The 26,954-nt window shown below is 46.5% G+C and overlaps 9 protein-coding genes across 9 annotated transcripts; 4 read left to right on the top strand and 5 right to left on the bottom strand.

Moving 5' to 3' along the window:
* Positions 1-94: 94 nt before the first annotated feature.
* Positions 95-1,389, bottom strand: LOC128712975 (uncharacterized). The gene is made up of 2 exons (XM_053807839.1): positions 1,371-1,389; positions 95-846 (listed from the first exon to the last, which is right to left on the bottom strand). The coding sequence occupies exons 1-2, from the start codon at positions 1,387-1,389 to the stop codon at positions 95-97; spliced, it is 771 nt and encodes a 256-aa protein (XP_053663814.1).
* Positions 1,390-1,403: 14 nt separating this feature from the next.
* On the bottom strand, positions 1,404-3,209 carry LOC128713686 (NF-kappa-B essential modulator). The gene is made up of 3 exons (XM_053808550.1): positions 2,094-3,209; positions 1,703-2,028; positions 1,404-1,623 (listed from the first exon to the last, which is right to left on the bottom strand). The coding sequence occupies exons 1-3, from the start codon at positions 3,207-3,209 to the stop codon at positions 1,404-1,406; spliced, it is 1,662 nt and encodes a 553-aa protein (XP_053664525.1).
* Positions 3,210-3,868: 659 nt separating this feature from the next.
* On the top strand, positions 3,869-5,492 carry LOC128711908 (tumor susceptibility gene 101 protein). Its single transcript, XM_053806799.1, has 7 exons — positions 3,869-3,913; positions 3,991-4,075; positions 4,144-4,373; positions 4,438-4,540; positions 4,610-4,821; positions 4,894-5,228; positions 5,306-5,492. Exons 1-7 carry the CDS (start codon positions 3,869-3,871, stop codon positions 5,490-5,492), a joined length of 1,197 nt encoding a protein of 398 aa, XP_053662774.1.
* Positions 5,493-6,127: 635 nt separating this feature from the next.
* On the top strand, positions 6,128-6,370 carry LOC128714326 (transmembrane protein 258). The gene has a single exon (XM_053809202.1). The coding sequence runs from the start codon at positions 6,128-6,130 to the stop codon at positions 6,368-6,370; it is 243 nt and encodes an 80-aa protein (XP_053665177.1).
* A 1,300-nt stretch (positions 6,371-7,670) lies between these two features.
* Positions 7,671-8,545, bottom strand: LOC128714208 (partner of Y14 and mago). The gene is made up of 2 exons (XM_053809084.1): positions 8,518-8,545; positions 7,671-8,446 (listed from the first exon to the last, which is right to left on the bottom strand). Exons 1-2 carry the CDS (start codon positions 8,543-8,545, stop codon positions 7,671-7,673), a joined length of 804 nt encoding a protein of 267 aa, XP_053665059.1.
* Positions 8,546-9,671: 1,126 nt separating this feature from the next.
* On the top strand, positions 9,672-12,529 carry LOC128711576 (translation initiation factor eIF-2B subunit delta). Its single transcript, XM_053806458.1, has 4 exons — positions 9,672-9,713; positions 9,922-11,810; positions 11,875-12,233; positions 12,306-12,529. The coding sequence occupies exons 1-4, from the start codon at positions 9,672-9,674 to the stop codon at positions 12,527-12,529; spliced, it is 2,514 nt and encodes an 837-aa protein (XP_053662433.1).
* Positions 12,530-12,757: 228 nt separating this feature from the next.
* LOC128712973 (zinc finger protein 729-like) lies at positions 12,758-14,514 on the bottom strand. The gene is made up of 3 exons (XM_053807838.1): positions 14,398-14,514; positions 12,979-14,334; positions 12,758-12,913 (listed from the first exon to the last, which is right to left on the bottom strand). The coding sequence occupies exons 1-3, from the start codon at positions 14,512-14,514 to the stop codon at positions 12,758-12,760; spliced, it is 1,629 nt and encodes a 542-aa protein (XP_053663813.1).
* A 348-nt stretch (positions 14,515-14,862) lies between these two features.
* LOC128715589 (DNA repair protein Rev1) lies at positions 14,863-18,461 on the bottom strand. The gene is given in 2 exon segments (XM_053810497.1): positions 14,863-18,351; positions 18,414-18,461. Coding segments are annotated over 2 exon segments (3,537 nt in total).
* Positions 18,462-19,490: 1,029 nt separating this feature from the next.
* Positions 19,491-22,201, top strand: LOC128715590 (YTH domain-containing protein 1). Its single transcript, XM_053810499.1, has one exon. The coding sequence runs from the start codon at positions 19,541-19,543 to the stop codon at positions 22,199-22,201; it is 2,661 nt and encodes an 886-aa protein (XP_053666474.1). The 5' UTR covers positions 19,491-19,540.
* The last annotated feature ends 4,753 nt before the right edge of the window (positions 22,202-26,954 follow it).

Raw genomic sequence — 26,954 nt, 5'->3', positions numbered from 1 at the left:
CTTCATTCGCACGGCTTTTCCTGTCGGCTCCTCAAATACTGCAAATAAACGCACATGCATTCAAACGGTCCGTGTTGTGCAGCTCGGTTTCTTTTCAATCCGAATCATCGGCAAGTTTGTCCGGGTGAAGCGCAACGTATTCTACACCGAGCTGCCACAGTAGATTTTGCTGATCCTCGATAATTTGCTTCTGTTGGGCATTCAACCGCAACAGTTGCTCCACACGAACTCTTTCCAGCGAGAGCAATTCTTGGAGCTCTTCATGTTGAAGAATACTGCAGCTAAGGGCGGTCGGAGCAGTAGTGGCTTCAGTTTCATTCGATTGTTCATCCCCAGTTGCGTGCGTGGATAACGGTGGACATAAATCCAATTCTTCCTCTTCCGACGGCACATCTTCAGCTACTTCATATTCCAAAATCTTCTCGTCTGATAATTCACCATATTCAGTACCACAGTCACCGGTCGCTTCTGTTTTCTTATCAAAGATCTTCACAACATTAGACGAATACTCTTCGCCGGTGTAGAGCTCTTTATGCTTGATTCTTTCCAAATTCCACACCGGTACAGCCATCCCGGAGAGTTGCCTGGTGAGAAAGTGCTTTGGATCGAAGTGCCTTTGACACACGCGCGGATGCTCGTTTGGACGGATGTCTTCTTCACCGAGTGCCATCGCTGTTAACCATCGGCTCCACATGGCTGTACCACGCGCAGGAAATCGAAACAAACGGCAGTGCCTGCTGCGATAGCGCGTGTTTTGGCACAGAAAACACTTTCGACCCATCAGAATGGTATTTTTCTGCGTGCTGGAAACGCCGGACATGATTAAAACAGCCCAATTATTTAACCCTACCGTCCCAGCAAGCTACACTATCCCGGCAACCTTTGTCGCGCTCAGCTGACTTTGTTTTGGTTTGCTTTTGACAGTTGGCTTCGTACGAATTGCTGAGTTTGTTTTGGATGCATTCTTTCGTTTCGTTTCTACCTTTTTGTTTTGTTGCTCAGATACCAGTTCCGAGGGATGTATGAGACTAGCTGTACAATAAGGTAAATCTTCCCAATAGCTCACGTGTGTGATCTAGAATTAAGTGAAGCTTCCTTGGTAGAGAAAACAAAATAAAACCTTGTTGACGATATCAGTCGGATCATCAGCTGTGATTCTGATAAGACATTCATTATCAAACATCAAATTCACGTGCTGAATCACCACTGGATACTGCCACCACATGAGTCACGCAACTCTTATCTCTACTCTATTGCGTGTCTCGCATCCGATTACTGTATGTTATGTTTCATCAGTATACTTTTATTGTAATATGGACAAATGTTTAACAGTATTTGAAATAAGGTTTGGCTAAATACAGCACCCTAACGTTGTTCATGGTAATTCATGGCGGTACCACATCCTAATCGATACCCATACAGTCAGCCGCATGGCTCTGCAACGAACTAAAATCTTTGTACCCTTTCAGGCACAGCGGACAGCGTAGCAAACTGTGCGGTTCCTTCTCTTCCTCTACCAACTGGTCGGCGGGTGTGTTGCGATTTTCCGTCGTCTTCTGGCTGGATGTAGCCTTCTGAACCATTATTGCAGCGCGCTGCGCTGCTTCTTCGCGTTCGGATTCTCTGTAAAATAAATGATACCATTCATTGTAACTACCGCGTAATTAAGGCTTCACGATTGCGTGTGCGGTACTTGACTTACGATTGCGAAACTTGCGCATTCAGCTCCACATTGCGACGCTGCAATACTTCGAATTCGCCCAAAATACGACTCTTTTCACCTGCCAGTTCTTCGCGGGCGGTACGTTCGGCTTCGAAATCTTTCTGGAAAATGTCTGACTGTACTGTCAGCATCTCTACCCGCTCCTGCAGTCCGGTAATTTCCTCACGCAGTTGCTTTATGTTTTCGTCACGGGACTTGATGTCATCAAACAGCTTTTGCGTCTCGACACGTGTAGCTGCATAAATTTGTTCGGCTGCTTTTACGTTTGCCTTGAGACAGTTAATCTCATCGACGTAGACATTTCGCTAAAATGAATAGAAATTTCGATTCAAAGAGTTACTCCAAACCATGGAAGAATGCATTTACTTACCATATCTTCAAATTCCAAATTCTTGGCCACCTCCATTGACAAACGTCTCTCGAGCTGCTTCATTTCGCGTTTGTGAGTTTCTCCCGAAACGTAGCTCGCCTTTCCATCGTCACTTTCGGGTTTGTTGTTGTTCACCACCACAAAGCCTTTGATTTGTAGTTCCAGGCGTTCGATATGCTTGGTCAGATTCTGTATGATAGCCTGCCGTTCCGATGATTCCTTGCGCAGTTCGTCCACTTCGGACTGAGCCGATTGGCGTTCCACTTCGCGCACTCGACCAACTTCATCCAACTCCACTTGCAGCTCTTTGTACGAACTCTGCAGCTCGTTTTCCTTCGTAGTCGCAGCAGCTCTGAAAGCCTCCAATTCTGCCACCAGCCGGTTATTTTCCGCTGACAACTGTTCGATTTTCAGCTTTTGTTCCTCTATGCAGGCGTCCTGTTCGGCGTACCGTGCCTTTGTTTCGTCCTGCAGCTGCTGTATGGACGTGAAGTTCTTACGCATCGCCACATTAGCCCGCTGCAGACTTTCCTTCAGCTGGCTGTGCTCCATGCTAAGCTTCTGCAGCAACTGAACCTCCTCGAAAGAGACCGACGAATGGGCCAAACTGGGAAACTGCTGCAGTATCGATTGTGTTTCTCCCAGGATGAAGGAGGCTGTCGGAGTCTGGATGGAGCTGGCCAACAGACCATCACGCGGGACATTTTCCTTGTTCTCGATCGATTGCAGGCTTTTCAGGGAACCTTTCACCGAGCGCGGCGCTTGGTGCATTGATTCGGTTGATGCAATCATTGACACTTTTGGGGATGATGATTCATCGAACGATTTTGCTGTTTGTGGTGCAATGGATGATGCGTTTAGAACGGTTCCGCCGTTCGTTAGCAGGCTGTACGTGTTGGAATCGAGCTGTGTTGAAATTTCCATCTTGTGCACTGAAGTTGTGAGTGTCGCCAAAGATTTTGCTGAGTCTGCGATTTCACGCTCCACCACCGATGCTGGCTGCGAGGAAACCGGGGCGAGGGAATAGTTGACCATCGAGGGTGTTGGCGAGGTCCCGAGTATGATGAACGATTCCTCCTCCAACGAACGCTGGGTAGATTCGGCCAGAGACATCATTTTCCCTGGGGGTGTTAATTATAGCAACTAATTCTTCCTATCTCAAACTGCAGTTGCGTTCTCTCCACGGCACGGACTCTTCGGTGAAATCAGAACTGCGCCAACAGTAGGGCATACAAGCACTAAATATAAAAAAATCCAATAACAGGTTGACATCCGAATGAGAAGACAGTGTTGCCAGCAAGGCGAAAAATAGTCATGTATTGCAAGGAATATATATATGCCTTTCTGAGACAATGAAGTCGTTCTTTGTACTAAAACGGAGCTGAAAAGGAAGAAATATTTAAAATGCAGGAATTACTCAACATGCCAGGTACAATTGTATGTTATTAGGCATATAAATATCGATTCTTGAATGTGTATCTCTCACCGAATCTGCCAATCTCGAGTTCATTACTGTAAAGCCAGATGGAGTGGTGTGTGTGAACTGTCAAACGCAGCAGAAGATTTAGAATGTTTAATTGCACCAAATCTCCCCGTCATATCAAAAGCAAGATTCATTTGTGAAATTTAGTTCGCCACAAAGAAGGGAGTACCCTAAGCTCCCTGCAAAGGCGGGCCATAGCAAAGGGATCGTTAAACTTATTTCATAGGGCCACATCTTGGTACGCCCTTGTCACAGCGGTGAGCAACCTTGGTGGATTAGCACTAGCAGCACAATGCACAAGCTAGACGAAAATGCACTGTCCCGGATGTTGTCCACGGTAGGTGAAGTCAAGTGTCTGTCCTAACAAGAAGGAAACAGAAATTAACACCTTCGTCACATTCGTCTCTATTGCAGTATCGGGACCCTACGGCGACCAAGAAAGACGTCACAAATGCCTTACGCATTTACCACGGGCTTCAGCACCGAATGGAAGAGTACGGTGAGTCATCTTCATAGCAGGCCTGAAGACCTGATTTCCAAACTGATGGAATTTATCTCCTTACCCAGTGTTCAACGATGGCAGTACGAAAATGTTACTCAACCTTCATGGTACTATACCGGTGAAGTATAAGGGCAACACGTACAACATTCCCATCTGTATCTGGCTTATGGATACACACCCGAAGAATGCTCCGATTTGCTACGTCAAACCAACGTCTGAAATGCGCATCAAGGTGTCGGCGTATGTTGATTTCAATGGGAAGATCTATTTGCCCTATCTGCACGATTGGAACCCGGTAGAACACGACGTATATAATGGTACTATGGTTTGCTAAACTGTATCGTCTCATTCCTGCACAGAAAAATGCCGATCTACTGGATCTTATTCAAATCATGAGCGTCACATTTGGCGAAGTGCCTCCAGTGTATTCCAAAGGACCAGAAGCATCGTATCAGCAGCAGCGTAAGGCTACGCATATAAAATCGCAGGGAAACAGTTGCTATATATTCTATTCTGTTACGTCTCTTGCAGCATCTTATATGCCACCGACACCGGCCACCAGTACCTCTTACATACCTCCATACCCAACACAACAATTCGCTCCGTATCCAGTGGCGGGCCCAGGGTACAATAGCTACGGACAGCCCGCGCCCGGTGCTGCCGGTCCCGGTTATGGATTGCCTTACGGGATGCCCTCCTATCCGCCAGCACCAGGAACAATATCTGGATCTACACCGGCCGTGGTAAGCTGAAACGAGATTTCCCAGAATAGCAAATCTAATGAATGTGTATTATGCTTGTGTTCTGCATTTTAGAACCAAGGTACTGGAACGATCACAGAAGAACACATCCGGGCATCGCTAATAAGTGCCGTAGAAGATAAGCTGAAACGACGGGTACAGGAAAAGGTAAACCAGTGTCAGGCTGAGGTGCAGACACTTAAGCGAACGCAGCAAGAGCTAAACGAGGGTCAAGTCAAGATTAAGGACATTCTCGCGCGGCTCGATCGCGACGAGAAGGAACTGACGAAGAGCATCACCGTGCTAAAGGATAAGGAAAAGGAGCTGGAACGTGCTCTGGAGTCGTTGGATAATGTCGAATCTATTGATGTCGACGAAGCAGTCACCACAACTGCCCCACTTTACAAACAGTGCGTACAGAAACGTCCAACCGTAGCTGCAGCAAAAGTCCATAACCGATATGGGTTTATCTTTTTTTTTTTTTTAGATTATTGAATGCCTATGCCGAAGAAGCCGCCATAGAAGACGCAACTTACTTCATGGGTGAAGCCCTCCGTAGCGGCGTGATTGATCTGGAAGTGTTCCTGAAGCAGATTCGACAGTTATCGCGAAAACAGTTCATGCTACGTGCCCTTATGCAAAAGTGTCGGCAAAAGGCGGGCTTTAGCGTTTAATTCTTTGTGCGACCCAGGAACGTGTTTCGTGACGGGAGCACTCGAAAGAGTACTCGTCGACTATATGTGCTTGTTTCCGTTCTGTTATCTCTCCTGTGCCTATTTCCTATTGTGTTAGGTTGCGCAGCGCACCTGTTATTTTCATCGTCTATCATGATATTATAGCCCTCTCATTCGTTTTGTGCTATATCGCGTATAATAAAGCTTACATATTTTAAACAACCCGTTTGCGGAAATGCTTGTCTTACATTATCCGAAATAAGTAAAAAAAAATCTGCACTGAGAGCAGGTTGAGTTGCTGCAATTGTAAATACCGGGGTATCACAATCAAAACAAATCGGTTTGATTCGCCCCTCCTATTGTTCTTGTTCATCTGTCAAACGAACTGTCATTTTACGCAAAGAAAAAAAACTACACGCCACGTCAGTTTCGACAGCAAGAGACTTGCTGGAAAACGCCGATTTGTACGTAGTGAAAGTAGATTGTTTTTGTAGATTTACTGTGGTTCTTCTATTACTGTACGTAGATTAAAGTTCGCCTTACGAAACTAGACAACGCATTTCAAATTTAATAACTAATACGATGGGATTAACCTTCAGGTATACCGGAAATCGCATCGACAACATCCGAGCGTCATGGATTTGATGGTGCGCTATGTCTCGCCGGTGAACCCGGCCGTGTTTCCACATTTGGCCAGCGTGTTACTGCTGTTCGGTACATTCTTCACCGCCTGGTTCTTCGTGTTCGAAGTATCTCGCCCGAAACAACCGTCCAAGGAGAGCGTAATCTTCAAGGAGCTGGCCATCAGTTTGTTTGCATCGCTGTTCCTTGGGTTTGGAGTGCTATTTCTTCTGCTTTCGGTTGGGATTTACGTGTAACGGATGTACCTCCTGTAGGACATCCTTACCGCAGCCCATTTCCTCACCACAACATTCTAATCCGAATCTTACTCGCAAGTAAACCCATCTGCGGTGAAGCATTGTGATGGTTTTTACGAATGAAATGCACCATAGCAAGGGATATAAATGCCAACAACAACACGAACAAATGGATGAAAATGTGTGTGAAGCAGGGAAACTGTTTTAATTTGTAAGCAAATCGTCATAAGAAATACACGTCAGAACAAACACACAAACACGCACTCACGGCAGGGCATAAGTCTGTTCCGGTTTAATATGTTTGCTCTTTGGTAAAGAAATGCGCGACACGGGAACGTTGGTCCTTAAAACGTTTATTGACTTTTCGTGTTCCAACTCAACCGCTCTTAGTTTACCTGCTCTTGCACTCGTTCGCTTCCCTTTCTTTTTATATCATTTAACAATTTACGTTAAAACTTACGTCTAGCACTAGTTTAATCTTAAGTCTACGTACTTGCTACACGAAAACTGCTTACACGTAGGAGCTGTTAATGCTAGTCAGTCCACGAGATGGTTGGACTGTGAAGTAAAAGAGAAACAAAACGTTCCACATTCGACTAAAACACGGGGGAACGGGAGCGTAGGTTCGTTGGAGAGATAGATCGAGTAAAGCATCGAAAATATGTACTATCGACAGGGGAAATAGTAGGCCGTATGTTACGCAGAACAGATAGCGCACGTTAGCAGCTACTCGAATATAAACATACATAAAAAATTAAAAGCAAGATCCCGGCAGTACAAGCGTACGATCCGATCGAACGGTGAAACTAAGCCTATGAGGATGTACAATCTGACTGACAGAAAAAAAGGACACCCCAGCTGAACGTGAGTGTGTACGGAAGCTAATCGAGCCTCGTTTTCGACATGCGAACGAAAATATGAATTCCGTTTCGATGATTCCGCTGTAAAACAGTGGCAAACGTGTGTGGGCGAGTGAAGCTCACCACCGCATCCTTTTTCGCGATAAATTAAGTTCTTCCTTGGGCTCACTACCAATCGTATCGATTCACCCTTCGTTCGATTCATGTGAGTTTGTACAGCGAAGAAACCTCCTTCATCTGCGTTATTCAGTACCGCGACAACTACCAACTAGCGATTGTGTTTTGATCCGGAGTACGCACAACGTGTGGTTTGTGGTTCCTTCTTCGCCGGACAACTTAAATGCAGCCATCCTGACAAAACAGCTCCTGGATTACTCTCTACCGCGCGCTTCCTAATGCGCAAAGCGGGACTAAATTCGGTTTTATCCTCGCTTTTATCATCACATGGCACCGGCTGAATATTGCACTTCAAGCTCTTCAATCTCCTGCAGTATGTCCGGTTTCCGCTTCACCTTCTCCAGCTGATCCTTGTCCAGCTTTGGCCCGTCGGTGGATCTTAGCTTTGTTTCGATAGCTTCAATTTCCCGTATCTTCTTCCGGAGCTTGCGTAGCTTTTTCGCCACCTCCAACTGCTGTCCTTCGGCTCCTTCAACCGAAGCGGTTGCTGTCGAGGATGGTTGCTTTAGCTGTGCACCGGAAGCGAGGGCGCTTGCCAGTTCCTCTACGGCGGAATCACTGTTGGAAGCGGCGGCGGGCTTTTGTTGTGACGATTTTGCGTGTTGCTGCTGCTGGTGGGGTTGCTTTGTTTTGACCGACGGTCGCTGTTCCAGCAGTATGTCGGGCAGTTCCGGTGTCTTTTTGCAGCGTAAAGCGGCATTTATGTTCTTGGCCGTGTTGGCTTTCTCTTTCTCACTGTTGCCCACCGCACCGTCGACCGCTAACACCCCGGGAGGTAAGCTATTTTGCAGCTTTTTGTTCTGCTGCTCCTTCCTCTGTTGTTCCTCTCGCACCTGCCGTAACCGTTCACGTTCGCGCTTTTCCTTTGCCTTTTGCACCACCTCCGGCGGTAAACCGGGCGGCAGGGTAGGTTTCTGGGCAAACTGTTTGCCTTTGCTTTCGTACAGCGGTACCTCCTCCTGCGGTACGTAACCATCACGGACGCGGCGTGGTTTGCGCCAGGTTCCGTCCGGACGCTGCGTGGCCGGAATGAATTTTCCTGCCGGGGTAGATGTAACGCAAACGATTCAAATGCACATTATGCAAGCCGGACAAGCGGGTTCAGCTTACCTTGACTGTCGGTCGAGTAGGTTGTCATAGTTTCCCGTTTAAGCTGCCGCACTGGAAACCCGCAGTAGAGCAAAATGCAATCAACAAAACAAATGCACACGCACCGTGTACTGGCTGTCGGCAGGGCGAAGAAGCTAACACCAATTCAGCAGATGCCACACGGGGAAAATATGCTCGCGTTTGTTGCGTGCTACGCACCTCCAACCAACACCAAACGGCAAAGGCGGCCAGTTTATTTTTAACCACCGTGTTGCCGTTTCGTCCGGCTGCAAACAAATCTCGGTGTCTCGGGAATGGGATTCCTTTTGCTGCTTGGCGTGTGTGTATGTTTATATGTATGTGTACAGCAGCCACCCCCTTTCGCACAACCCCTTTTCGGTATGGCAAAACTTTCACACAATCTCCGCTACGGTTTGCACACGCATTTAACACAATGTGCTTTATCTACACACCTTGGGTCACATTTCAAACAATTCGCCGTCGCCATTGAAGTTCGAATTTGATAGCAGATGTACGAAACGTCAAACGAGCGGTGTCAAAATGTCTTCCCGTCTCTTTCAAATTTCATTTCCTCCTCGCACACCAGCCCAGAGGGCTGCACGAGCAAAAACTTTATTTATTTATTGGTCGTAAGTAAAAAAATAGTCAAGTTTTAGCTATTTTTCTCATAATTTTCGTTTTTGTAGAACTCATAGAACAAAGCGGCTGGCCCCTGATCGATACACTAGCAGAAGTTTCAAGCATTGTGCTGCGCTAAAGAAATCTGTTCCGTGGTGAAAGCCACAATTCTGCTACGTTGCAACCAAGGCAAAAAATTGCCTGCTGCCTGCCGAAAAGGTATACCAAATTTGTTATCATTCCATTACCATTGCAACACGATCGTTGCTACTATACGCCACTAACTCGTCACTATATAATTGCATCATTGTTTGCATTTCCGATTGTTTCCACGATCGATTTACTCCGTAGATGTTATCCTTTTAACAAGTGTTTCTACTTTCTCCCTACTTTATCTCTTTCGTGTCCCGGTGTGCAATGCATTTGCTTGTTGTTACGATGCTGCCGGAATGTAACGTACATTAAACAAAAATTTCCCAAAGTTAACTGCCACGATTGTAGATACTCCATTTAAATTCTCCCCTTTCACCATCACCATGGAGACCGCCGCTCCAACGGATGCTGGATCGTTAAAAAAGGTATCGTACGGGATTGTGTAGCCTGAATGCGTGTGTTTATTATTTTTTTCGCAATTGGAAATTTTGTTCCCCCACGCTCCCTATTGTCGATCTTTTGCACGATCCTTCCTTTTAGATGCACTCCACTGAAATTTTATTAGTTTGTAGAATTGCATGCATAGTATACCCTATACGATTGCATTTTATAATTACCTTATTTGGTTTGTAGAAACGGAATCGAGCACACAAAAAAACCAAACCGGACGCGACAAAGGTAGCAGCGCATTGCGGAACGATTAACACCGCTCAAATCAACGCAGTTGAAAAGGAGAATAATCCACCAACTCACACTTCGCTTACAATAACTGCAATAGAGTCCGACCAGCGACCGGGAATTGAAGCGGAAGCTCCTGAACTTTCTCGTAAACCAAGCCGACGTCGTAAACGAAAGACGAAGAACGACAAAAAAGAGCCCCAGCTTGAATTGCAATCGATAACGGTTGAAGATTTATTCCCACCAGGGAAGATTTCTACGCAAACGGTGTGTCAAACACAACCACAAACGCTTGAAACAGTACCAGAAAGCGTGTCGATTTCCCGAAACCCCATAATCGATAAAACAAAGTTCGTGGGTATAATCGATATCAGACCAAGCGAACTTTTTCCGGTGGCAAAGGAACCTGCGACGTTCGTACAAAATCTAACATTTGACGAAATATTCCCCGGTCCGGAATTTTTCCGGTTCGATGCTGGAGGTACAATTCCTGGGAAATTAATTGCTTTTGCTGAATCGCACGGCATCAACCCGCTTGTGTTTGAGGCACAGCCTGCTAAGCATACGATTGAATACATCCAGCAAGGTTTACACGATATATCTACCGAGCAACTTTTTCCAAACTGTTTGTCAATTGGGTTAAAAACACCTTCAGATCCGTCACAAATTGCTTGCCAACCCATAGAGCAACCTGCAGCCATGAGTGCACGACCTGCCGCTACAGCACCGGGTGCTAAATCAGATAAAACTCGTGAAGACATTCTTGCAGAGCGTGAAGCGAAGAAAGCGGCCAAATTAGCTGCGAAAACCAAAAGCAAGGATAAAGATGCACCTGCACAGGAAACCCAGAAACGAACTCCAGCACCATCGACAAATGCTAAGGAACAACGACCGGCCAAACAGAAGGCGGAACCTTCACCAGCTGCTGTGTTAAAAAAATCCAGCACCGATGCAAGCATTTGTGAAAAGATGAAAGATTTACATATAAGCGAAGGTTCTGCAATTGGGGCGGATAACATTGTTTCTGACCAAATCAAAACAAAAGAATTAACGAAAGCGGAACGAAAAGCACTGTTCGAAGCAAAAAATCCTTCCCTCGTCGCCAACGCACCGGAGGGAGCAAAACCGGTAAAACCAACATTAACGAAAGCCGAACGTCGTGCCATTCAGGACGCACAACGAGCTGCAAAAGCGGATGCGCAGCAAGCGAACAAACGGGACACCGTACCGGCAGCCGGAAAGCAAGAACCGAAAAAGGTTCCGAAAGTGGCCACTGAACCCGCAAAATCAAAAGCTCCAGCAAACAAAACTGTTCCAACCGGTGGTGTGGGAGTTACCGGGATTGGTGGTGCGCCACCGCGTAAGCATATCGTAAATTTGTTCAATCACTTGCATCAGCCGAAATTCGCCGCTACCGAGATTGTCAACTCGCCCACATTGCATCCTGCTGTTACGAAGCTTGGCATACAGTACGCCAAGGGAGCGGTCGTTGGATCGAAAGCTCGCTGTCTTGCCCTGTTGAAGGTTCTGAATCAGCTGATACAAGATTATGAGACACCGGCGGAGAAAGAGTTTGGTCGAAGCTTTGAGGAGATGTTGAACGTATCCGCTAACCATCTGCAACGCTGCCGCCCTTTCTCCGTCTCGATGACGAACGCGTTGCGGCACGTAAAAATGTACGCACGTCAACTGGACGGGAAGGTTTCGGTGTCCGAACAGAAGGAGTGTTTACTGGAATCGATCGAATCGTACATCCGCGATCAGATCGAAAAAGCGGAAGAGGCAATCTGCTGCTCGGTGCAGGATAAGATTTGCGATGGTGATGTTATTTTAACCTACGGTTGGTAAGTAACCCTATCACTGTATTGAGAAGAATGGAAGGAAATTAATGTATTTAAAATTTACTAGCTCCTCGTTGATTAAACATATCCTGGAGGAGGCGATACGCCGGAAGAAAACCTTCCGCGTGATAATCGTGAATGCAAGGCCGCGACAGGAAGAAAATGCAATGCTAGAAGAGCTGGTTCAACTTGGCGTAAAGTGCATGTGCGTGCTAATCAACGCAGTCAGCTATGTGATGCCAGAGGTGACGAAAGTGTTGCTCGGCGCACACGCTCTCCTAGCGAATGGATCTGTAATGAGTCGGGTTGGAACGGCACAGATTGCACTGGTGGCCAAATCCTACAATGTCCCTGTGCTCGTATGCTGCGAAACGCACAAGTTTACCGAGCGCGTGCAAACGGATGCGTTCGTGTACAACGAGATCGGTAAGTGGGTCGGTAATTTTGGCAGTTGACGGTTGTACTTTAATTCCAGTTGGTTTCCTTGTAATCGAACAGGTAATCCTAACGAACTCGTGCTTGCGCCACGCACGCGCGATCTTCCCGAGGCAAAACCGATGCTGGCCGACTGGGAAACGATCACGTCACTAACGATTCTTAACCTGCATTACGATGTAACGCCACCGGAACTGGTGACCGCCGTCGTTACGGAGGTGGCAATATTACCCTGCACCAGCGTGCCGGTGATTCTCCGCATCAAACCATCCGACGTAGCGTACTAAGCTATGAGAGAATCCTCAGACTAGAAATGAGCAGATGCGCTAGTAATGAAAATGACGACGAAGATAAAGTAATGTCACAAGGCAAGAGATAGAATCCATAGAAGATTGATTGAATAGAAAGAAAGCAGAGTGTCATAAGGTACGGAAGTTTATTTTGTCAAACTTCAAATAAGGGTCCGGAGGTACAGCTAAATACTGATCAGAGTCTAGCATTATCGTTATAAACAATTATTCTATTAACCTTCGCTTCCTTAACTCTCCAGCAAACTCCTGCGGATGAACGGTTTTACGGTGAGAGTACAGCTTGTTTTTTGTGTTGAATCGTTCTGAACAATGCTGGCAACCATACAGTTCCTCGCCCGTATGGTGAATTGCAATATGTTCCTACAAACAAAACAAAGTTAGTAGGAAAACGGGAGACCACATTTCGATTTTCATCCCATACTTACCCTCATATGATGCGGTCGGTTGAACTTTTTATGACACCATTCACACTCGAACCGGCTTTCACTGTGAACGCTCCGGACGTGATGTTTTAGCGCCTCCGGGTTGGGTGCATGTTTTCCGCACGTCTGACACACCACTTCACCAGCTTCCGGTTGCGTATGTTTGCGGCGCATATGCTTCGTAAGACAGTACTTGTTCATGAGCCACATCATGCACAGTTCGCACTGCACCTTGTCCTCTAGCCGGCGTCCTTCGTGTTCTTTCCGGTGCGCATCGAAGCACTGCTTGGACCGAAACACTCGGGCACACACCTCACATACATGCTTTTCACCCTCGCCATGGACCGCGACAAGGTGTTTCCGCAGTGAGCCCTGACTAGACAGCACCTTTTCGCATTGCGTACACGGAACTGTACCGTGCGCCACCATTATATGTGCATTAAGGTGGGAGCGCGAAACGAAAGCTTTGCGACATGTGGTGCAGGGAAAGGAACGTTCCGTTGCCGAAGCGTGGACCTCCTTCATGTGCTCTTTGAGAACTTTGCTGGAGGAATAACTTTTGGCGCACTGTTCACATCGGAAGGTGTCCGGATTTAGATGTAGCTGCAGGTGTTCTATCATCCAGCATTTCTTGTGGATCGCTCTGTTGCAACACCGCAAGTAGCCCGTTACTTTGTGCGTAAGTTTATAGTGCTTGTGTAGATCGCTAAAATCGCTCAGCGGTGCCGAGCAGAGGTCGCACGTTAGTTTGTAATGTTTCAGCACCAACTGTTCCGGGGTGAGTTTGGTCGTTTGATCATTGCTGGACTGTTCGCCTTCGGTTGCTTGGTCGGAGTTTTCTATGCGCACATTTTGTGCAACTTGAGAGGGCTCCTCATCAATAACTGCATTTTTAGAAACGGTCTGAACATCGTGTGTCGATGGGTCTTCATATGATGCTTTCATAAGTTCATTCTTAACTTGGGAGGGATCTACAGCAATCTGCTCATTTTTTGCAACACTCGGAATATTTTGGGCTGGTAGCTGTTCGGTTTCGGAATCTGATGTCGGAACATCATCCCTTTCTTCTTTTAACGTCCAATTTCCATTCCCCTCATCGATAGTCATTGAGTCGTCATTTGGCTCAACGAATTTCTCGAGCTTAACCTCGCTTGATAAAGGATCCACTATCAAGGAATCATGGTTTTCAGCGGAATGTTCAGTTTTTTCCTGCCGATTTTCTGTAGGCAGATTCGGGTGTATCTTGTCTCTCAATTGCTGCTGATTCCTTGCTACTTGTTCCGCATACCAGTAAAATTCTTCTATGGTCGTTTTGCATGTACCGCAGATGAGCCCGCTTGACTGCGATAGTGGTGTTAGCTAAATGATGAAGAGAGTTGAATTAAATATCGGAGCACAGTCACGGTCACGAATTTCTCATACCGTGAAATAAAATACTCGACCTATCTTCACTACTAGTTCCCGGTCGTTTAAAACATTTAGGTCGGTAATTTCACCACTGAGACACAAATGACACACTCCGTCTAGGTTATCCTCCATTTGGTTATTATATAAATTCAGAAAATCTCGACCCCCGAAACCAGAGGTTTGTTAACTTTTGGCTTGTTTTGGAGCTGGAAAAAAAGGATTCTGGTTTGTTGTGATGTTGACGGTCAGTGACAGTGGAACAGCTGAAATGATGATGCCCTTGCAGCAGAAGTTATATTCAAATAATCAGTTGTAATTTGGGCGAGGAAATTAAATTCAATGTCACAATATATGGGAATCCATCAGCCGTCATGGACTTCTTCTGTACAAATAGAGTTTTTGGTTTTATTTCTCTTGAAATAGTATAAATAAAATTTGAATACTTAATTATTAGAATCCTATACAGCCAATTATGGTATGCTAAACCACACTATTGCACATTTCACAAGTAATTTTCCCTGGCACTGCCAGCCGGTTCCCGTACAGTGCGATCATTCGATCCTGGATCGGATGAACAACATTGTAATATGCCAGATGCCAACTGCAATTGTGCTTCTCCTGCACCAACCGATGAAAGCAACGTAAAAAAAGATACAAACGTTCTACCGACTTGTTCTCGCACAGTTCCTGCCCATTCGACACTAAGAGCTGCACATCGTACTCGTACGGTTCGTCGGTACTGTCTATCCATTCTTCCACAAGTCCTCTCCAGTTCTCGCGTCTCAGAATGTTTGTATCCTTTGGTGTTTCACAATCAGCTGAAGTTCTTTTGGGAGTACCATCTTTCGGTTCTAATATTTTGTACGGTTTTATCTCCCGCACAGGACTGTTCTCTGGTGTGACTAGTAAAGGTTCATCTATTTCTGTGTCACTGCATGTTACCACCATGTTGTCCTTGTTGAGTTCGATCTGCTTTTCCACTTCGATCCGTAATTCTGGCGGTAGTGCTTGAAGAAATTTTAGCTCGATCTTTATTTTCTGTTCATCGGCTGCATTACTCACAGCTTGTGGAGTGATTGGTGATTTCCGTTCATGATGGCAAACGTCCCTGAGAGGAGACATCTTCACGGGAGTCTTTTCCACTGGAGGTTGGTACGTCCTGTTATTAACCGCAAGCAACAGCTGCTGCTGCTGTCTTCTGTAGTCGCGTATGGCTTCTTCTCGTATTTCTTCCGGCAGTGCAGCCAGTACTTCCGGGTCAAGTCCGTCAGGCAGATCAGTGGACCAACTGGTAGTACTAGCAGATGTTAAAAATTTCCTCATCACACCGGAACTTTGTGCGGTTTGGGTTTGATCCTTCCTTCCGCCCGATGAAGCCCATTTTGGAGGCCTTCCACGTCGACCTCTAGTGCCAGGTTTTGATCCACCGGTAGTTTTTTTACCAGGCGAGTAGGTAGCACTATCGTTTCGTTTGGGGGAATTGATATAGCCATTAAACTCGGCCTTTGTCGGTGTGTTCAAATTTTGCCGTACCGGCGATACTACTGTTTGAGGTACGGCGGTACAACTACGAGATGTACAAGGTTCCTGATCATCGGGTTGCCGAAACAATGTACGAAACTGTTCATTGGTTTTGGTGACTTTCGGTTCGTCGCAGACAACCTGAACCGTTTCTGGTTGAGGCTTTCTTTTATCCTCCGCTCTCTGGAACATGCTTTTCAACCGATTACCAGCTTCATTATCGGCCGTACGTTTTACACCTTCAAATTTGGAAATCTGAATTCCAATCCCTCTCAGCTCGGATGGTTCAATCGCTAACGTGCGCATCAGTTCCAGTACTGCCCCTTCAATCAGTGTACGATCGTCTGTGTGCTGGCGAAGGGGTTGGGACTTTGTCACAACGTCACATAACCCATGGCCCATGAACTTTGCCGTCTCGATCGGTGCTTCTGGAGAGCGAACGAGCAGTTTGACCGTAACGAGCTTTCCTCGCTCACGCAACTCCAACAACCGGCGGTGAATTTCTTCCGTTAACTGGCGCATAAAACGATCCACCTCCTGTTCGGTGCTGAAGCGTATCCCATAGTTCACATCGACCGATACCGACTTTCTTCCTCGATCGTACACCAACGGCTTCTCGTCGATTCCGCGACATGCATTGTAGAGTGTTTCACCGAACTTTTTTCAAAACTCGGTCTGCAGTACGTTCCTGGGGATGGTTTGTAAATCGGCACATGTGACATACGTCATCTTCTTCAATCGGTGCGAGGTGCTAGGTCCAACGCCCGGTAGATCTGCTATTGGAATCGGCCGCATGTATTCCTCCACCGCTCCCGGAACCAGCTGATATTGACCGTTGGGTTTTGCCTTTTTTGTGGCCATCCTAGCTTGCAGACGATTGGCGCCAATCCCTGCCGAACAAGCGCATCCGGTAGCTGTCGAAATCTTGTTCCGCACATACGTTACAAACTCCATCACTTCTATCCCGGTCGAGTGGATCAGTTCGGTTAAATCGACAAACATTTCATCACAACTAACAGCCTCTATGTCAAGCGTGTACTGCGCGATCATGTCGTACAGCTGATGGGCCACCTCCCGGTAGCCGTCGAAATCATACGGAATGGTTTTAAGCTCCGGGCACAACTTTAAGGCTGCCCCAACAAACATGCCGTTCTTTACTCCACACTGACGAGCCTCGTAGCTGCAGGAAGCAATTTCCGACAGTGAATTATGTTCATCGATCGCCGATAGCCGTGATTCGATCGGAATGTCCGGTGCTTTGTAGCGCTCTTCCAGCCGCTTATGATACAGTTCGATCTCTAACGCACGGTTCTGTCCAGCATGCGATGGAACGCGTGCTTCGGATCCTCGGGAATGTGTGACGGCTACCGGGAGACCGCGGAGATGAGGATACTTCCGCAAACCAACCGATACGAAGAAACAATCCATATCGATGTGCATTATATAGCGTGCGTTGGAATCGTTGCGGAATTCACTTTCCGTTGGCTCTCGTATACTAGCACGGCTATTAATATACTGCACCAGTGCGTCACGGGCCGGGAATGAACCTGTTGATTTTTCCCGCAATTCTGATACGTGCTGCTTAAAACCTGCCCCAAGCGTAGCGATATGGTGCAGTCGGGAGTTATTGAAAAATTCCTTCAAAAAGTTAGGATCCGTCGCGGTAAGCGACTGTTTGGAAGGCGCCAGTTTTGTTGGGCTTTTAACCATTGATGATTGAGGAGCAGCTTTTTCCGTTGGGAGCGGGTCTTCTTCCGAAAACACATCAGGCGAACATTGTGGTGAAGTTACAGATTTCTTTCCATGTCCATTGGTAAACGGTTGTGGACTTCCCTCATTTTCCAGGACCTTTTCACACGATGTTGTGTCAATAGATATATCTTCGGCCGTGTTTTGCGGCGAGTTTGCTTGTTGTTGATTCGGAACCGATGCTTCCGGTATCGGATCGGCAAAGTGCTTTAGCATCCCCAGCACGTTAAGACACTCACTCCGACTGATGTCGTTAGGATCGCCGTCCTGTTTGGTTACCGGTTTCGCTATATCCGTGGCATGGCTTTTCACGGGGATCAACTTACTGAATGCCAGCTTAGGTTGTGAAGGCTTATGCTGTGTGTACAGCAAATACTTCGAGTAGTCTAGCAGCTTGCCCTCTTTTAAACAATCCACTACCCAGCGTGGACTGATGATTATTTCGGACGTGATCGAACGTACCTTCACGTCGGGCAAGATCGATGCAATCGTGTACGTTGTGTTGGAGCGTTTGTAATGATGAAACACACCGCCGTGCAGCATCATGAGTCGCTTCAGCTCGTCGGCCGACGGATTGGTGTAACCGTTCACAAAAATGGATACACCCGCGAACAGATTCGATAGTTTTTCCCCCACGTTAGCTGAGCTGTGCCTAAACTGGTCCTCCAGTTTGGCAATTTTGGCATCCATATAGTCGCCCTAGGAAGAGTTGAACGGTAGCGGATGACACTAGAATACAGCATATCTTGCGCGATTCTTACCCATCCTTCGAAGCCCGTTTCATTTTCAACCTTTTCCTTTCGCTTCATGTTGGGATAATTATCAAGCAGTACTTGCTCCAACGATGGGCCCGTAGAAAAGAGCGCCTAAAATATGAAAACATCAAAATGCATCGCCGTCAAAATAACTCAAAACGTCAGTGCAGGGCCGGCGAGTTCATCTCGATGTGTTCGTTATTTTTGCCGCATGGGTATAACACAAACCAAAGTTTGAATTCGAAATATGTCACAAAATAAAAAAAAAACTGAATTTATGTATCCTTTTTCAAGGGTATTTTTAATTAACTTTTCAAATTTTCTAAAATCTAATTTAATACATTCATCGTTTATAAATTGTTCTAAAAAGTTCGAACACCCTTTCGAAATGCTCTTTGGGCGAATGTGCTGTCAAAGACAAAATGGCTACATGGGGACAAGTATTGTGTGCGAGCAGAAAGGAAGATACAAAGCACGGAGCCCCGTAGAAATATTCTAAAATATTGCCGAAAATGAGTGTTTTTATAAGTGTATAGGTTATATTAGGTTAGAATTTTACACGGACTTCGCACGGAGACACTTTTCCGACGTGGAAACAAAGTATTTGTTGTGTATTGTGAGTAACTAATCTCTGCTTCCTTCGCCGATTTCCACTGTTTCCTTCTTCCAAAACATTTGCATCGGAACAAGGGCAGGAACTGGAACCTGCAGCCACTATACCTATAGGTAATTGTAAAAATAATGTTATTACATTGCTTCCGCAAGTGTTCCGTTTTATTTCGTTCCACTGCTGGGACAAGTTTACTGAAAAGAACGCTAGTGCCATACAATCAGTACCGCTGTGTCCCTGCCCTTTATTCCTTTGTTTTTTTCTTTCATTTTTCCATTTGCAATAGCGTGCGAAAAGTCAGATCCCAATGTAAATTGTTTAGCACATCGTGTGTTTTATGATGTTAAGTTTAGTTTATGGAAAGTTATTGCCGAAAAATCTTACATTATTTTGTTTTATTTCATCTCCATCCAACACCGACGCGACGACGCACAAAGTGGTGTGCGTGTGATTCGTTCCTCGTGGAACCGTTAGAGCGAGCGAGAGAGCAGTAGCTTGCTTGCTATACACCGAAAGAGTCAAGATGGCCGATCTGGACGCAGTGAATCTCGGGCTAGATGAAACGGAACGGGACATCGCGGAAGCGCTGGAAAATTCATATGACACCCGGTCGGAAGCTTCCGGCGATGGGGATGGCGATGCTGACGAAGCCGAGGCTGACGACGGTGATGGTTCGCATCCTAGTATCAGTTCGGTCAGTTCGGCGGAATCAGACTCCGGTACCGATTTAGAAGAAGACGATGGTGGCGAGGGCGATAAAAAGAAAAAAAACGATGCAAAAACCACCCAAAAGGAAAATGGCGCCGCCAAGGATAAACAGATGACGAAGAAAAAGGCGAAGAAAGTGTCTGCGGCTGAAGATGATACAAAACACAACAATGCTGCAGATGAAGACGACGAGGAAGATGAAGATGAAAATGACGATGATGACGAGGAAGACGAGGACGATCCGATGGAAGAGGAAGATGAGGATGAAGAAGACGAAGAGGAGGAGGAGGACGATGACCAGGAAGAACGGCGTAATAACAAGCGTGTGAAAAAGACTAAAATTACTGCCGGGAAGGCGAAGAAGAAGCTCGTCACTAAAAAAGTAGCGGCATCCAAGCAGCCCCAGCAGACTAAAAAGAAGGCTAAAACAACAGCAGCCACCACAAAAGAAGATACAGAGAAGACAACGTCCGCTGAGAAGAAGAAAAAGAAAGTAATTACTGTGTCGCAGGATGGCAAAAAAGGGGCTGGTAAGAAAAAGGAGGACAAGGAATCTGCTTCCGCCGTTGCGAGCAATGGCCCGGAAGCAAAGGACGATGCGGCAAACAATAGTACCAACAATGCAAACGACACAAGTACTAGCAGTAGCAGTAGCAGCAGCAGCAGCAGTAGCAGCAGTGAAGGTGGTAGCAAGAAGGACGATCGAAAATCTAGAAGCCGCAGTCCGGCCTCTGGTGCCCCAGATGCTAAGCGCAGTCGTACGAAAGCCGCCGGCAATGCTTCCGGTACGAAAAACACGGTGAAATCGTACGACTACGTAACGAAGATCAATTATCTGTTCCGGGAGGCACGCTTCTTTCTGATCAAATCGAACAACCACGACAATGTGGCGCTATCCAAGACGAAGGGCGTCTGGTCAACATTGCCACCGAACGAAGCCAACCTGAACCAGGCGTTCCGGGAAAGCCGGAATGTAATTCTGCTGTACTCGGTGAAGGAAAGTGGCAAGTTTGCGGGTTTCGCACGCATGGGTGCGGAGGCAAGGCGCGATCTACCGGCGGTTGATTGGGTGCTGCCCCCGGGTATGTCGGCCAAAGCGCTCGGTGGAGTTATCAAGATCGATTGGGTTTGTAAGAAGGAGCTACCATTTACCAGTACATCGCATCTGTACAACGCTTGGAACGACGATAAACCGGTCAAGATTGGACGGGATGGACAGGAGATAGAGCCCAAAGTGGCGGAGGAACTGTGTCGACTGTTTACCGAAGACACAAGCATCGATATGACTCCAATACTGAAGAAATCAAAGGAAGCGTCAAAGTTGATGAAGGAAAAAGCGGCATCGAAGTCGTTCCGACGACCGCCGAACTTTGGTCGACCCACTTCGTCGTCACTGCGAAGTCGCAGCAGTGGAGGAACCGGGGGTGGTATTGGACCGATACGGCGCGGTGGAAGACGCATGTATCCAGGTCCAAAGGGCGGAAGAGATGGAGGTGGTGGCGGAAGTCGATCGCATGGAGCAAGCTCAATGTTTGCACCTTACCGGAAGGACCGGCACGGTGGTGGAGGCAGTGGAGGTATGGGTGGTGGAGGTGGCAGTCGGCACGGCGGTCATGGAATGGGCGGTCCGCGGATGGGAATGGGCGGCGGAAATGGAGGTGATGGAGGTGATCGCGGCGGTGGTCTTTCACGTGCTGCTGCCCTCGGGGCAATGCATCACCCGGCCCATCATCATCGTTGGGCCGATGGGTACAGTTCAACGGCTGCTGCCGAAGCGTACGTGGCCGATTATATGCGCAACATGCAGAACCAGCTGCCACCGATGCCGTACGCTCCACCGCCTGGCTTCCCAGGTATGCCTATGCCGTACGATAATTTGCCGCCACCGCCGCGCTACTACGAGGGGTTACCAATACCGGAGTATCCACTGCCACCCGGTTCGATTCCGGGTAGCGTAACTGGAGCTGGTGGTATGCCTCCACCGCGCAGTCACGCAGCGGCTGCAGCAGCTGCTGCTGCCATGTACGACAAGCGAGCGTACGAACAGTCGATGGAGGAGTTCATGTGGAAGTCGGCGAACAGCATGAGCACCGGCAATGCAGGCAGTGGTGGCGGCGGTGGTGCAGGTGGGGCTGGCGGCACTGGAGGTGGTCAGGGTGGTGGAGGTTTGAGCAGCGCTGTCGGTGGGCTCGTTGGCGGTATACCTACGATGAAAGGACCGCCACCGGTTCTGCCCAGCCACGGCTATCATGTGCCTCCGCCGATGATTCCTCCGATGCATCATCATCACATGCACCGTAAGAATGATCGTGGGGATGGAGGTGTCGGCAATTCGTCAGATCGTGGCCAGCAGCGGGGTGGAGATCGAGACCGTTCCAACCACCGTAGCGACCGCAACCAGCACAGGGGTGGCGGCGGTGGTGCAGGTGGTGGTGGCGGCGGTATCCGTGGGTATAACAATCGTGATAGGCGATGATTCGAAGGTAAATTCCAGTGTGTATTGCACATTTTTTCCCCAAATTGACTCACAGCTGATTAGCAAACGGGATTGAAGAGTTACTTAAAAAAAAAGAAATACAATCTTTTCCCGAGTTACGCGAATAATGCGTGCCAGAGAAAGTACGAAGCACATTGATAATTGATATTTTCACGTTTATTTCGATAATTAGAGTACATTTTTAACAAAATTAAAGTTTTTATTATCAAAATGTAACGTATTTTTGGAAAATTTATAGCTTAAGGGAGATCATTTTATTCTTATACACACCTTAATAACATTTTTTGTATTTTCTTTTTTTTTGCATAACACCGTGGACATACCTTGCGAATCAATTGGACATGAGTGCAGCTTCAGTTCACCAGTATTCCCCATCCGATCGGCTTTAGTATTAGGAAGGAGGAATCGAAATAAAAATCAATATCACCTATTTTCCATCCAGCAAAATATGGTGATATAAAGAATGCATCATGGAATGGAACCCTCATCGCGCTTACCTGGATTCACCGAAGCTTCTCCCATCGTCCTGTGCAATAGTATGTGGGCATAATTAGGCGTCATGTTATCGATCATCCCAACACATCCCCCATTGTGCACATCCCCATCGCGAAATCACGTGCGAAACCGAGAACGATCGATCGATTCCTAGCGTCTCCGATCAGTCGTTCACGTGTAGATTTCGTACCGTAGCCGTTCTAGCAACTTTCATCACACCGGGCCAGCAGTACCAGTCGACCATCTCGTGTTGCTGGACACTAAAAACGTATGTGCATTACGTTTCGGTGTCCTTTCCTGTTCATCACATACTACGAGCAATCATCGCGATATCTTCGAAATCTGCATTCCACATCACCGATTGCGGATGGCGGTGTACAGACGTGCTCACGTCTTCAACCGCCGAACTGCGGAGTATGGATACGCCGGCATGGCCAGCCTGTCGGCATTAACAACAGCAGCTTGATCACAACCGAGGCACCGATGTTGTGGGTGCATTTTTTGTGACACGTTCTGCGATTGTGCGCGAGTGCGAATTATCAGAAGAAGGAATATGAGTGCGGTCGAGTGCAGTTTTTAATTGCGTGAAGAAAATTCGTGTATTGTGGCGTTCAATTGGTTTCGGTGCAACAAAGTGATTGATACGTGTGTGATACGCATGCTGGTGCATTTGCTGCGAAAGGATGCTGTAGGCTCAGATCTCAGAGGCATAAGAAAAGGGGAAATGATAGTTTTGGTATGGAAATGAATAAGATTTTAAAGGATTTTTTGTAGAATAGATCGAAAGGGAGGATCAGACGGTGGATTAATGATTTGTGCTGGTAAGCCGCGTATAGGCGAGAGAACGTTTATGCGACAACACCGAGTGAAAGGCATAAAGGAGGAGCGGATGGATTGATAGTCTGTGGAGCGAACTAAAGTAATATTGTAACATGAAATCAATTTTCATAAGATCAACAACATACATGCAACCAACGACACGGTGCTAAATTGTAGAGATTGCTTTTAAAACAGACAAAAAGCGTCAAGTAGCTACATGCTACAGAAGGACTTCACTTTTCTTATCATTGAACAAACAAGTTTGCAACGCGGTAGTGGTGTTCATACACGTAACAGAAATTACTCACAAATTTGAATGAACTGTTCCTTGTGGCAAAACAGATACATCAACCCAACAGTACAGCCACAACCGCTTATACAGGTTGGGAAATCGAGACGAGAGGTGAAATAACTAAATTGCGATTTAATGAAACATATATAAGTATGGTAATAAGCATAGTATGTACGGGCGATCATCAGCGCTCTCCATGAAACCAATTTATCCCGTCATCAGAATGATACTAAAGGACGCTTCGTGTGTGCGTGGGTGTGTTTGTGTTCACTTCTCAACGATCACCACCCGTAACAAAAGGGGGTGTACTCCAAGCTGTCGGTGCAATATGCAACATAATATACACAAATATCGTGTATGTGACGCATCGCAATTACCATTGGGTGAATACTATTTTAGAGACAGGCAAACAAAGCGCGCCCGTGAGTGTTCTGTAATTTGTTCTATAAGAGCATGTGTGTGTGTGCACGTGCACTGCGTGTGTAAAAATAATTTCGAACTTTCCGATCCTTTACGATGCGAATAAATTATTTACGATATCATAGGCGGTACATTAGGCACTGAAGAAAGCTAAAGCTCAACACCGACACACTCACACAAACACACACACACAGTGAAATGATGAAAATAACAAAAAAATGCAACAAATTATGCTACTTCGTCGATACATAGAAGTAACGATCAGCGCGCGTACAACGATAGTTTGCCGCTAAACACAATCTCAAGCATTAGGAAGTAACACAATAAGCACATAGAGATGATATGAAACCTCCCTGTATCGCTCCCGACGCAGTTAATTGCAAACAACTATGGTAGGGAAAGGTCGTAGTGTGCGTTGAAACACAGAGCCTCCTGCAATTGCAGTCACAGCAAGGGTAATGCGACAGAGCGATGCTCCCCCCTTTTGAACGGTTAGGAATGTATGAACTTTTATGTTACTAAACCCACCCAATTACTCTGTCCTAAGCCGAACAACAGCAAAATACTACATCTACACGCAGTATAAATGTATTCAATAAAGTTAAACAAAAAATCTAACGTAGCCGTAACCCAAACCACCAATATGGACCTTTTGCCGATCTGCTGACGGTTATCGGCCCAAGCGGGTCGAAAAACGGGAGAGAAAAACGTACGGAAATGTGTGTAGTGTGATGATGGAATAAAAGTGTTAATGAAACGATTGATTAGCAGCAACATCACAGCATACCTATGTTGCTCACCGAAAGAGGATCATTCCTTGCAGAAAAAAAGTGCGTTACAGTGTGTGGCAAGATCGGCATGAAATTTAAATAGTGCGCTCGGTTTGGGCTGTGTTGGTGTGTTGCGTTGGTTATGCGGTTAACCACGGAAAATGTGGACACTCTATACCAAACTACCTATCGCACACCGCTACCGGTGCGTGCATGCGGAACGTGTCCATCCCTGCCGCCCGCTATGCTGCTGAAAGGGGGCTGGGCTTCGTATGGGGGTGAAGTTGCCAAAAGAACTGTTCAAGCGCTGCCTACTGCGGTGTTACTGAAGCAGCTCGCAAATGATATCGCCGCATACGGATACGGCTACACAAACATCCTTCCCGAAGGATCAACACTTTTACCATGATGCTGCCCCACCCCCTTCCGAGTGTTGTTTGCCAGTATTCTGCGAAACACAGTGTATCATAACAGTTTACTTCGACGTGCAATTACGCTAAAAAGTGCAATCACTTGATTCGAAAGGGAAGAGAGATCAATTCGATCACCTCAGGGTGATGATTGTGTGTGATTGGCGAACGATCGATTTTCCCGATAGCAACATTGTTTCATTGTTCGTCGGACCCGTCCGTTCGTTACTTGGTGTGCTGCTGGTACGTGCATAGTGAGAATAAACGACGAGCTTATTTTTCATACAACCCCATGAACTTACCGTCCACATGCACACGCCGCAAAATGCACCCGGAGTTTGCAGTGCGTGTATCGATACATCTGTTTACATGGAATGTGTTATGATCATCGGAGATGGCTCGTGAAACAAATGGCTCATTTAAGAAAAAGGACCCTTTTCCCTCAAGGACTACCAAATACGAATGCCTATTTCCGAGTTCCAACAATCCAATGAAGCGTGTGGTTGTTTTGGAAGAAAGTGTATGCCTTTCATTACCTGATAATGAAACAGATTGGGCTTCTGTGGGCGGTATTACACTGCCGTGAAGATAACAAATAGGGGTCGAACGGATGGCCTAAAGCGTGATACAGTGAAAACCGAGGAGTATGTGCGTGTGAGAGAGAATTAAGAGACTATTTTTTGTTTGTTTTAATCAAAATCCATGTCTTACAGTGATAGATTCTATGAATCTTACTACTTCCACGACGAATAGTAGTTACTATTGTCCACCATTGCACTTTCTATGAAAGTGGCAAGAAAGTGCGCTCAGTAGACAATCGTATCGATGCCAAATACTAAGGAGAATATTGCAAACCTTTGCTTGCAATGTCGAACGATCGGGGAAGATTTCTTGCTCGCTTGCCGTATGGATGAATTTTCCACCATCTATATTTGCATCCTATTTTTACTTCCAACAAAAGAGACCTCTCCCGTCCAGCAACGGAGATCGTTTGCAACATCGAGCGCATGGAGAATCGGAAACAAAATCGGATGTACCTGCTTAGAGATCAACTGGAAATACATAATCAACCGTGCTCTCCATCCGTTAGTAGACATCCCAGTCTGACGATTTCGTCCTGCAGTGCAAGAAGTCTTTTCCGGTCACCGAAACTCGAAACTATAGACGACTGTCCCCCCACCCCACGATTATTCCATGAGAGAAAAGGGATCGCGTATAGGAATGTAACATTATCGAATAGTTGATGATGCGCTTCCTTGCTTTCTAAACGGTTTAACTTAAAGTGAGATAAACAGTTCCGCGTGAACGTGCGGAAAAGCATTTGTGCCTATATTTTACGAAAAATTTTACATAAAAACGCTTTTTGAAAGTACACACCTTGGTCTGCCCGGAGTGCCTAACTCCAGGATATATTTGATATAACACTCAGCCTAGAGTCACATCTCAGTTTTAGAAGTGATATCTTAGTTCCTTATTTTGAAAACTTTATATCAAAGATCATGTCAAGATTGAGCAAAACACAACAA

The sequence above is a fragment of the Anopheles marshallii genome, chromosome 3 (genome assembly GCF_943734725.1).
Source record: "Anopheles marshallii chromosome 3, idAnoMarsDA_429_01, whole genome shotgun sequence".
Classification (NCBI taxonomy): Eukaryota; Metazoa; Arthropoda; class Insecta; order Diptera; family Culicidae; genus Anopheles; species Anopheles marshallii.
Note: the sequence above shows the minus strand (reverse complement) of the source record. Positions and strands in the feature narration are given on the sequence as shown.

Bases quoted from the DNA above. Each gene is read 5' to 3' on its own strand.
- LOC128713686 (XM_053808550.1), bottom strand. From the start codon at position 3,209: ATGATGTCTCTGGCCGAATCTACCCAGCGTTCGTTGGAGGAGGAATCG. The intron at 2,029-2,093 runs GTAAGTAAATGC...TATTCATTTTAG, and splicing joins ATTTGGAATTTGAAGATATG to CGAAATGTCTACGTCGATGA. The intron at 1,624-1,702 runs GTAAGTCAAGTA...TTTATTTTACAG, and splicing joins AATGCGCAAGTTTCGCAATC to AGAATCCGAACGCGAAGAAG.
- LOC128711908 (XM_053806799.1), top strand. From the start codon at position 3,869: ATGCACAAGCTAGACGAAAATGCACTGTCCCGGATGTTGTCCACG. The intron at 4,822-4,893 runs GTAAGCTGAAAC...TCTGCATTTTAG, and splicing joins CTGGATCTACACCGGCCGTG to AACCAAGGTACTGGAACGAT. The intron at 5,229-5,305 runs GTGCGTACAGAA...TTTTTTTTTTAG, and splicing joins ACTGCCCCACTTTACAAACA to ATTATTGAATGCCTATGCCG.
- LOC128715590 (XM_053810499.1), top strand. From the start codon at position 19,541: ATGGCCGATCTGGACGCAGTGAATCTCGGGCTAGATGAAACGGAACGG.
- LOC128714326 (XM_053809202.1), top strand. From the start codon at position 6,128: ATGGATTTGATGGTGCGCTATGTCTCGCCGGTGAACCCGGCCGTGTTT.
- LOC128712973 (XM_053807838.1), bottom strand. From the start codon at position 14,514: ATGGAGGATAACCTAGACGGAGTGTGTCATTTGTGTCTCAGTGGTGAA. The intron at 14,335-14,397 runs GTATGAGAAATT...TTCATCATTTAG, and splicing joins GTCGAGTATTTTATTTCACG to CTAACACCACTATCGCAGTC. The intron at 12,914-12,978 runs GTAAGTATGGGA...TTTTGTTTGTAG, and splicing joins ACCGACCGCATCATATGAGG to GAACATATTGCAATTCACCA.
- LOC128711576 (XM_053806458.1), top strand. From the start codon at position 9,672: ATGGAGACCGCCGCTCCAACGGATGCTGGATCGTTAAAAAAG. The intron at 11,811-11,874 runs GTAAGTAACCCT...AAAATTTACTAG, and splicing joins GTTATTTTAACCTACGGTTG to CTCCTCGTTGATTAAACATA. The intron at 12,234-12,305 runs GTAAGTGGGTCG...GTAATCGAACAG, and splicing joins GTTCGTGTACAACGAGATCG to GTAATCCTAACGAACTCGTG.
- LOC128714208 (XM_053809084.1), bottom strand. From the start codon at position 8,545: ATGACAACCTACTCGACCGACAGTCAAG. The intron at 8,447-8,517 runs GTAAGCTGAACC...CTACCCCGGCAG, and splicing joins CTACTCGACCGACAGTCAAG to GAAAATTCATTCCGGCCACG.